This window comes from Egretta garzetta, unplaced genomic scaffold, assembly GCF_000687185.1.
Source record: "Egretta garzetta isolate BGI_Z169 unplaced genomic scaffold, ASM68718v1 scaffold83, whole genome shotgun sequence".
In the NCBI taxonomy this organism is placed as follows: Eukaryota; Metazoa; Chordata; class Aves; order Pelecaniformes; family Ardeidae; genus Egretta; species Egretta garzetta.
In genome coordinates this window covers 189,026-199,721 of record NW_009259105.1, presented here as the reverse complement: position 1 = coordinate 199,721, position 10,696 = coordinate 189,026, and the positions used below count along the sequence as shown (strand labels likewise).

The window sequence follows — 10,696 nt, the reverse complement described above, 5'->3', positions numbered from 1 at the left end:
CTGCGGAGGCAGGTTGGCGAGACGAAAATTGCTTTTCGAATGGCTATTTCTGGCCCTTCTCGAGGTGCCTCGGGAAGGTTTGCCCGGCCAAAAAAAGAAAACTCAGAGCATTTCCATTTTGCATCCGCGCAGCCACTGGGGATGCGTGCCGGTGCTCTCAGTGTTGTTTACGTGCTTGCCCGAGCAGCTGGGGAGATGGCTCGGTTCGGTTGTGTAGAAATCAGCCCCAAATTTACGTAGAGGAGGCAGCGATTCCCTGGGAACATCAGCCGGCTGCGCCTGCCCCTGACGAGCGCCGCAGCGGCCTGCCAAAGGCAGAACATGGGACCCAAGAGCACTCCCCAGCTCTGCAGCCACATCCGCTCCTTGATTTATTTCAATAACGAGCAGTGGGGGAAACATTAAAAAAATTACTTACAGCCCTCACCAAGTATCCTAAAGTGAAAGCAGAGGGCTGGGAGCTTTGGAAAAGGAGCCTTGAATTTCTCGATTGCTTTGACCCTTGGGTAGGTCAGGAAGCTTTGTATTGACTCCGTTTCCAAACTTGGAGGTTGGAAGAAAAATAAAAATGCTCCCTTCCCTCCCTCACCAGGACACACGGCCGTGGCGTGGGGTTTTTCCCCCTCCCCGACGCTGTGCTCGCCCGTGGGCAGCGCGGTGCCGGCCTTGGCTGGGAGAGCAAACGGCACATGGGGAATATCCAGGTCCCTCCCTGGGAGGCTGCTGGTCCCAGCCCTGCCATGTCCCACACTGGGCTGTGGAGGATGCTGAGAGCATGTTGCATCCGTCATGCAGTAAATAATAACACATCGGCTCATGATTTTATAAAACCATGAAGCCAGCTGCATCGCCGCGGGTCGAACGAGAGCTAATATTAGCTAGAAATGACTAAAATTAGAAAATTAGAACGGAGCCAGAACTAATTAGCAGTTCAAGGAATAGAACCAGAACCGGAACAAATTAATTGTTGCTGAAATATCGCCGCGGGGCCTGGCGGGCGCCGCCGCTTCCAGCCCCACGCAGGCTCCCGCTCCGCTTTGCTCGTGATGACTCCCGCGTGGGCTCGGAAAGGAACCCAGGGTCCCATCTGAAGGCTGTGACAGCTAAATACAAGTTGGCGTCTCGGTCCCGGCCGGGGAGTCGGCAGCGACGCGATGCAGCACGAGCTGAGCTGCGCTGGGAGCGATCCCAACGCAGCCAAGCCAACTCCGAAGGGCTCGGAAATGCGTCCCCTCGCCCCACCGTGCTCTGTCGTGGCCCAGATGTGCTTTTCGAAAGGCGAGGGTAATTACGAGGCTGCCGTGACGGCTCCCAGCGGCGCGTGGGCTCTCCCCTCTGATCCCAGCGGCGCTGCCTTCTCTTTCAGCTTCAGCTCTGCCGCCAGCTGAGATGTTTTGCGAAGCTCTCGAAGCGAGCCAGGAGCTGCCATCCATGCAATCGCCGCCAGAATAATTTCCAGGGAATTAGGAAGCTGGTACAGATAACTGGCACGCGGCTGCGTTTTTCCATCTGTGACTAAGTCACCTGTATGGTCACTTCTCTTTACTTGCCCAAGGTGGTAACTCAGCCTATATTTCCTTCCCTTGCAGCCCTCAAACAGCAGCTCCCATTTTAGCAGCAGCATGACGCACGGTGTTTTAAATTCAATTTAGAATACAAACTATTTATACCAGCCAGAAAAAGGCAGTGAAGCAGCTCTTTCTGTCATGAGTGGATTTGTAATTTCAGAGCAATCATTGCATAACTAATTGAATCAGCTCTCAGCATGTGAAATCAGTGCCCTGCTTATCAGAGGTTTTCATCGTTCTCCCCTCCCGAAGCCAGCGGTCTCCCTCCACCAGCAGCACTTTGTGCTTCTGCACCAGCCTGGGAAGAAAGCGGGACCTGCAAAGCTGCTTTTCTCTGCTCAAATAGAGCCAATAAATGACCCAATGCATTCAGAGTAGATGAAGAGCTGGGTTGCAGGTGCCTCCCAAAAGCTGCCCAGGCTCCATGCGAGGGAGTGAAGTGCATTGGAAGCTAATGAAGTGCCAGCCATATCCGAGAAGCAAATTGGTGCCGAGATGTTCCGCTGACTCCCACCTCCCGCTTCATTGCCCAGGTGTGCTCTGCTTGGCTTGAATTTAGGGTCTGATCCAAACCCCAGGCTTGGTGCCTGAGAATGGAGCCTAGCAGAGGCGATAAATACAGCGACAGCTTTCTGAGGGATACAGGAAAGGTAGAAAACAGAGTAGCTGTAAGGATTTCCATCCGCTTGGGAGTGAGGGTCTTGGATTTGGTGAGTTGGGTGGATCCAGTCCTGCAGATTTTGGGAGCGGCTCCAGCCCCCTGCATGCAGCAGCTTCCCGGGGCGAGAGGGCACCTCCTCAGCTGCAAGGTGTTTTGGGCAGGGGCCCATCAGCTTCTGCTGAAGAGGGAGCTTAAAATTGCAGCCAGAGAAAAGTGTGCTGTGAAGGATGCCAATGCCTCCCTGGAGATGCTGCCTGCGTGCATGTGAGTCCTGGGCTGTCCCCGCTGTGCCCTGTGGATTGCACTGAGGGAGCCGTGCAGGGGCGGGTGAGGAGTGCACATGAGCCCTTAAGGGCCACAACTGCTGATTGCTAACAAAGGTTCAGCCTGCGCAAGTGGAAGCGGTCCTCTGGGGCAAGCTGGCAGGTCCTACCTGTGGGGAGCTTGGGGGAATGCTTGCAAACTTTTCTGGAAGTGAGCTGGGAGGGGTTGTTCCTGCCAGGTATGATCCCTACAGCTGGATGTAGGAGATGGTAGAGCCTGGAAAGTGAGGGCTGGGTGTCCCTGTGGTCCATCCCTTACTCAGGAATCTGTTTTCCTTCCAGGAGAGCAATACTAGGCTCCATGGCAGGGGCCTGGTGGTTTTGATGACCTTAGCAATGCTCTCAGCCTTGCTGGATATATGTTGTCTGAGCCACATGTTCCCCAAAACTGACGTGTAGGGGTTTTTTTCATGAGCCTCGGTGCTTCCGGCTGGCCTGGTGAACAGGGCAATGCAAGCACCAGCATGGGTAGGAGAAGGAGCTTCCATCCCCAGGCTTGGTTTAAGCCATGTCTCATCAGTGGCCTCTTCTTGCACAAAGCCATGCAGACGGCGTGTGTCCCGGCGGGGCTCACTCCTGGGGCAGCACGCACCCCGGCCCCCCCAACTACCTGCTTTGTTTTCTGTTGTCTCTTCAGGTAGCCAGATGGGAGCACAAAACGCGAGCGCTCAGCCGAGTCTTCGGCTCTCCACATGCTGCCTGCTACTGCCTGGGTGTTGTTATCCTGATGCTTAACTGTGTGCGGAGCCATTGGTAAGGAGCTAACCCTACTGCTACGCATCGATGCAAAGCAACGCCCCTACCGGGTGGGGGGGATGAGGGATATTTGCTCTGCAGTGCTGGATCCAGTCCCAGCATATTGCTTTTACATGGTTGGATACCTTCAGCCAGCAGCAGATTTATTCCAGGATTTGTAATAAAGACAAGGGATGCGGTGGCGTGGCCAAAACCATCAAAGTCAACAGGCGTTGAGCGTCGCAGGTTTCCTTGCTCTGCTCTCTGGGAGCAATTTCCCCTGCCCCAGGAGCAGCCTGGGTGACAGGAGGGCTGTCTGCACAGGCTGGATCATCTGTAACAGCAGAAATTTTTAATTTTCTCCTAAAAATCATAAACCAAATTAAACCTGGTTTTAAGAAGCCGCAGTTTCCTGTGCAGAAGAGCAGGATTATCTGGGCACTTAGCAAGCAGTCTCTTTAAACTCTTATCTGCAATCTCTTTAAATACCACCTGCGCTAGCTAATAGTATTGTATGACTGATGCACCCTACACCACGGGAATACATCCTTTGACGTTCTGAGTGCAGCCGAGGGGTTTACTGGAGAAGATTTCCTCAATGCCAGCAGTTTATCTGCGATCTGGTAGGCTCTATTTTCAACGCTGTTAGGAGAGACAGACTCTCTTACTAAATTCCCAGATTCAATTATGCCAGGGTCAGAGCTAATGGATTGTTCAGTACTTTGGGTAATTTCCCAGGCATGGAGATCTCAGGTTGGAATTTGCACATGTATTTAAGAGCTTTGCTTTCCTGGAAGTGACACTAAGACCTGCCCTTGCCCTTCTGCGTTTGTCCCAGCTACTGCTTATTGCAGAAACTACAGGAAAGGTTGCAATGAATGGGGCTGTAATTGAACGGGGGCAATGCAGAGGGCATGCGTGCGCTCTGCTGATGTCTCGGCGACATGGCAGGCTTGGATTTTGCTGGGGAACGTCTCGGTGGTCTCTTGCACGGATGACATAGTCACTTGTTTTCTGGGAAGCAGTGCAAAGCCTTGTGCCTGGCTTTAATTAGAAACACAGCTGATGGAGGGGCAGTCTCTGTTCCCAATGGCCCTGCTGACACCTGGGTCACAGCGAGGCACTGATGGGGAACTGCTGGGAGAGCCAAAGAGACCTCATCTCTCCCAGCACTACATCACGCTTTCCCCCTGCAGACCCCTGGCTGCCCTAGCAGGGCTGGCATCGCTGGCTCTGCTCCACGTCATGAGTTTGTGAGTGCTGTGAGGCTTGTTGGGGGTGGCTCTGCCTGCGCAACCCATGAGTCGGTTCCTGAAGGAGACAGCAAGGTCAACCCAGGGGGCTGGAAAACCCCCACTTGGACCTTGGTTTTGGAGGAGAGTCACTAGAAGATGAGGCAGGTCACCCCCAGGAGAACATGGATGAGACGCCAGCCAACTGCGCTTGCCAGCCCACCCAGTGGGCCAAGGCCATTTCAGATGATTGCAATGTGAAGTTTATTTTTCCCAGGTGTTTCAACATGGTTGGGTTATTCCCTTGTTTTTCCTTTGTACTGAAGTTGGCCCGAGTGACGGTTAGCAGGCTTTGGAGGCTGTTCAAGCAAAGCAAGCCCTTAACTGTGGGAGTGATGGGATGGTTTCAGCGTGGTTATCCGAGCAGCGACTGCCTGAGATGCCCTGAGGTGCACCTGGGAGACTCGCTGCCTCCATTCCCAGCTCAGTGAGCCCTCCAGGGCTGCCTGGGGCTTATTGCTCAAGCCTGGAGAGGTTGCACTGTTTGGGAAGGATTCATCCCATCCATTGCCCTTGCGTGAAAATACCAGCCAGCTCCAAACCTGGGGTTCAGCTGGCCAGAGAGGGGCTCATGGGTTGCCTGACACAGGCGCTGTCATCCTCAGTGGCCAGTGATGCCGGGAGGGACGAGTCTCACCCGCTCTTGCGATTTCCCTCTTCCCTTTATTTTATTTTCTGAGTCACTTGTACTCGAGCACGCTGATGAAAGCCGATCTTTCCTCAGCGCCGCGGAGGCAATCCAGCCGGCAAAGCGTAAGCTCTGCCTCGCGCTTTGGCTGTGCACGGCGGTCAGGGTTGCTTGTGCAGAGCGTGCTGGCTGCTGATAGCGAGCGAAAAGGCAACCTCGGGGGGGGTCCCTCCACCCCCGGTGCTGTAAATCCAGCCTTTAAAACCTCCTCTCGGCATGCTTTGGGGACTTTTGATGTGGGTGGAGGCTGCCAGGGAGCGATTGAGGAGCCTACAGGATGTCTGTTTTGTTTTTAAAAGCCTGCTTCCTTTTTGGAACTGAATTTTTGAAAGGCTCCAAGCTGGGGGCGGAGGAGGGGAGGGCAGAGCAGACCGAAACTTTACAAGTGGGTTGGCATCGTGGCTCAAAGCACCCGGGAGCTGGGCCCTGCAGCTGCTTCGCCTCCTGCCCCGCACGTGGGTCTCTGCCGTGGTCCTGTCCCTGGTTCGGCGCCATGTTGCCCTCGTGCAAGCTTTGCTCCGAAGGGATATTTTGGGTGTAAGAAGAAGAATGTCTTGTGCTCAATTAAGCAATTAGGTGTTTCCCAGCTCTGAGCTTCATTATCAGCCTTGGCTTGCTTCTGAGAAGCAATCCGGAATGACCTGTGACTAGGGGGGACCTGCTTAGTCAACTGCACAAGACAAGCATCCTTAATTGCTTTGGTGCAACGATTATTTTCATTACAGCTGTTTTGAAGCAGGGAACTTCCATCACCAAGGCCCTTATCTGTGAAAACAATTCCTGAACCATTGACCTATCTGCCCTGCGTTGCTACCCCAGCCGTTTATGGCTGTTATCTGTGTGACATGGGACGTGACAACCTTTGCTGTCCTCCAGATCTACGTCCACTGTCATCCTCTTCTACCTTACCATGTTGTTGATATCTTTCCCTGCATCGGCTCTACTGCTGGCTGCTGGTGCTGCCTCCGAGCCCTCCGGTGCTCCCTTTTGGACACCCTGGCAAACACCCATCTCAGGGCAGGCGTGTGCAGGTGGTTTTGTACATAGGGAGCTTATGAGCTTCCCACCTTGAGGGTCTCGGGGTGTTTGCCTGAGCTGTAAAGACCCGTGTGGACACCCTGAACTGGGGGGAGGGTGGCAGATGGGAGGCTCTCAGGGTGCCCAGGGCCATGGTGCCTCTGTGGGAGCGAGCCCCGCGGAGGCTGAGCGAGGGCAGCGCCGCTGGCAACGTGCTCGGTGGGTACCGCGCTGCTGGCTGGCATGACATCCTTCGTTGACGCTGCCCACTGGGCATTGCCTCCTGCATGGGTGGGCTTCTCGCTTGGAGCTGACACTTCCAAGAAAAAGAAGAATCCAGCCTGGGATGGGATTTTGCACAGGGAAGGAGTTGTTTGTCATTGCCTGGTACTGCCTCTCACCTTTATGCTCAGTGCTATTTAATTTTGTGAGCTAGTACTGTGAATGAGCTCGGTATAAACGGTATTGACCCGAGAACGCCCTGACCTTTTGTGCAGAAGTGACCACGCTCAGTGATGGGAATCGAGCGTGGCCTGAAGGAGCCGATGTCCCCTCCGAGCCATGCTGCTAGCCATCTCTGATGGCTGTCCGGGAAAGCCCCAGGTGGCCCACAGCACCTTGTGTCCCTGCTGGTGTGGCTGCCAGGCATCTGGATGAGGCGATCAGGCAGCTGGGATGGGAGGAGGGAGCAGAAGCTGCCACAGCCCCCAGCTGACCTAAATAACATGCACGCCGGCACTGGCGGAAAAGCAAAGTCATTATTGGCAAAAGAAGCTGTGAAGATGATGACCGGGCTAACAATTGCTGGTGGTATTGGCAGGATGATTTTAGCGTTGTTGGGGTTGCTGTTTTCAAATGAACAAGCTCTTTTGTTGCAGTGTGTGCTGCTGGGCACCACTGGATGGTTTTACCCCTGTTGCCTCCTTTTGCCAAGAGGAACAAAACCTCGGGCATGAGGGACGGACTGACGTCCCGCATGGTGAGTGCGGCACCTTGCAGAGGCGGCGGCTGCCTTCCGAAACCCTGGCTGCCAGCACCACCGCTGCTTCCTCGCTGCCTGCCGGTCCCTGGCCCAATTCTGCCCCAATTGCGTTTGCCAGCCCCAGTTACCAGGCTGATTTTTGGGATCAGGCAAAGGGAACACTGCTGGGCTGTTCCCAGCAGTGACCCAGTTTGCTGGACAAGGTCTTTGTCCTCCTTTTTAGGAAAGGGATTACAAAACATGCTCTCTGTGGGCCACCAGGAAAGGCCCAGAGACCTAAAAAGCTCAGCTTCTCTCTTCGTACAGTATTTCCAGGTTTGCTTCGTGCTCCGTGAGGCCTTTGGGGATGTATTTTGGGCTACAGGTTTGATAAACCTGCTGGTGTTGCTATCGCTGTTCTCTGGCTGAATAAATCAGTGCCTGTCTGTGCAAACCTGGCCCTGTGTCCCCTCTGCGTCCCAGCCTAAGGACCTGCAGCCAATTTCCCTCGCTCCCACTTTCTTCCCATGAGCCCACCCACGTGACATCACCATCTCCGTGCTTCGGTACCATGTTGAGTGTTTTCCCAGTGGCTTAATAAACCACCCAGTGTGGTTTATTGTGTGGTAAACTAAAATAGGGGAGATTCAGACTTGATATAAGGAAGAAATTTGTTCCGATGAGGGTGGCGAGACTCTGGCACAGGTTGCCCAGAGAGGTGGTAGATGTCCCATTGCTGGAAACATTCAAGACCAGGTTGGATGGGGCTCTGGGCAACCTGATCCAGTTGAAGATGGCCCTGCTCATTGCAGGGGGGTTGGACTAGATGGCCTTTAAATGTCCCTTCCAACCCGAACCATCCTGTGATTCCCACAAAGCAGTGGCATGAGTGCAGCAACAGCGTCTCCCATTTGGGAAGGGTGGGCAGAACAGCGCCTGCTGCCTTGGCTTCCCCCATGGAAAACCCTATGGCACGCTGTGGTGGTTGTGCAGCCCGACCATAGCCGCTGCGGCTCCTTGCAGCCTGCCAGGAATTGGCCAAACCTGCCTATTTGGCCAGAGCAGAGCTGATGGATTTGCGTTTTTTTCCCCGCTGGGGTGAAGAATGGGTGCCTCTGGTATGATGCTTCCTGCTGGCAAGTGTGGGAAGATGTCAGGGGAAGCCCCATTTTCCCAATTTCCATTTGCCAAAGCTGGGGTCACCTTCCAGCCCCCCCGCCCCCATGTCAGACATCCTCGTGATAGCAGCCGGGTCTGTGATTAAAGTAGGTCGCAGCCCACCCCCCCGCTCCCCTGTGCTGGTAAGAGGGATGCTCCTCACCATGGCAATCGCTCTGCTCGGCACATAAAGCATTTCCAGGTACTGGGACAAAGTGTGGCTTTAATTGGTGTCCTCTTGGGTACCGAGCTGGGCTGCTGCCTTGTCGTGCAGCCAGAAATAAATGCGGTAACAAACGTGACTCAGAGGCACATGGTGGAAGGGACTGGTTTCATGACAGATCGGCTGCATGACAAGCTCCCCTAGCAAGGGAGATGGCCAATACTTTGTCCTCCTCCTGCCGGGGAGGGTGAAATGCGGCGTGGTGAGGCTCCCCCGCCACCGAGGAGCAGTCACGGTTGCCAGAATAATTGACGACTCCGTGCTGCTTGTCATGGCCCAGCATCATAAATGCTTAAAAGCTTTATTTACCAATTCTGAAAACTCCTGTGTGCATCATGTTTAATGCAAATAGAGAGTGTGTTTAGGAAGATATAAAACATTACTAGAGGGAAAGGCAGTCCATTATCTCTGTGCAAACACCTCCCTCTCTAGCTGTAAGCCAAACAGCGGGGGACCGAGCAAGACATGCTGATGAGGGTAACTAATGCAGGCCTATCCGACCATGAAAAGGAAGGATGGGATCATCTGGAGCAGGGGAGACAGCTTTGCCAAAACAAACCACGTCACGTGCCGGTTGCAAAACCTCGGAGGCTGATTCGCAGTCAACCAGTTCACACTCTTGAAGCCACCTTTGTTCTTCTCCTGCTCTGAGGCCAAGTCAGGTCACCAGCGTAGGGTAGAGGAGCCTCGAGGATGTAAGATGGCATGAGTCCAGGTCGGCTGGAGCGAGAAGCAGCCTCCCAGTGCTGTGCTCTAGCTGTACCTCTCCGCTCTCCCATCTCTTTGCTGGGGGCTGGGATCCAGGCGGGGGCCAGCTGGGTGTTGCTCTCCCAGACCTGCCTCCCTAGGGAGCAGCACCAGTGGTTTTTGATGGCTCGGAGGTCCCTTCCCAGTGCCGGTGCCCTGTGGAGAGGTCCTGGCCAGATGTGGAGTCAAACCCCCAGTGCCATGAAAAGGCGTTAGCATCGTCCTCTGCAGGAGCAAAGAGCTCTGGAGCATCCCTGGGGATGTCACGTTGTGCTCTGAGAGCACGGCCAGGCCAGGACTGCTCCGGTGGATGGGCACATCCCCGCAGGGAGTTGCTTTCCTCCCCAACTCAGGCAGCTCTGGTAGCAGGGATGCGGATTTGGGCTTTCTCATAGGGGACACTTGTGTCATTTAAAAATAAATACCAGGGAAATGATGCAAAGGGTTGTGCAGCTGCTGCTGCTATCGCCTTGCAGCCAGATTTGTGTGTTCCCATCAGTGATGATTTTAAGCCAAACCAACGCAAGCCTGGTGAGCACAGGGAAGTGTGCTGGGCACTGGAGGAGAGCCAGCCCTGGGCCACGCCATCGCTCCTCTGCCTGTGCTCAGCTCCCTGGAAAAAGGAATTTCCCTGTGTTTTCCAGCATGGGGAGCGGAGTGTAAGTCACCAGGATACTGTGTTCTTGCTCACTCCCTAGCACCTTACATTTATTCTGCATTTTGTTTCCTTGCTCCAGTCCAAAGTGAAGATTAAATGACTTGCTCTGGGGTCCTAAAAACTCCCTGGCAGTCGAAAAGCTAGTAGGAACGAGGTCCGAGAAAAACAAAAAATAGCATCCAGGTCCCTAAACCGTGGGGTTTAAATATCATCCTGGACTTTGCTTGGTGCGTGTAACTTGCTGTCTGGTCTGTGAGCCTTGGAAAGGTGCGTTTCCAGCTGCTGGTCCATCAGCCGGGCAGGCAGGATTGTCTCTCTTGGCTTTTGTTCAGGCCACAGAGAAAATCCAGGGATTTGCAGGGCTTAGGGAAGCTGGACATCAGGGGGAAAAAAAAAAACCTATTCCAAGCCCTGCAGGTAACGTCATGGAAGAACTTTCCAGCTGAGGAGCCCAGGAGCATGGGCAGGAGCCGCTCTCGTGGCCCAGCCCTGGCAGGCAGTGGTGGCCGGAGGCGCAGGAGAGCTGTTATTGCACTTGAATTTCAGCCTCCAGGGTGCTCATTAAAAGAAAGCTCAAAGTTTCCTACCTCATGTGGAGAAACATGTGGAGAATCCCCGGCTCTGCGGGTCTGTTATCTCTTCTCACTGTTACTAATGGGCATTTT

At 54.2% G+C, this 10,696-nt stretch overlaps 1 protein-coding gene across 1 annotated transcript in view; it reads left to right on the top strand.

Annotated features, from left to right (window-relative positions):
* The window catches only part of PEMT (phosphatidylethanolamine N-methyltransferase), a 40,711-nt gene that overhangs the window by 16,850 nt on the left and 13,165 nt on the right, over positions 1-10,696 (top strand). The window contains exon 2 of the mRNA XM_009635313.2: positions 3,190-3,305. Within this exon, the coding sequence (XP_009633608.1) occupies positions 3,190-3,305 (116 nt within the window). The remainder of the gene's footprint in view (positions 1-3,189; positions 3,306-10,696) is intronic.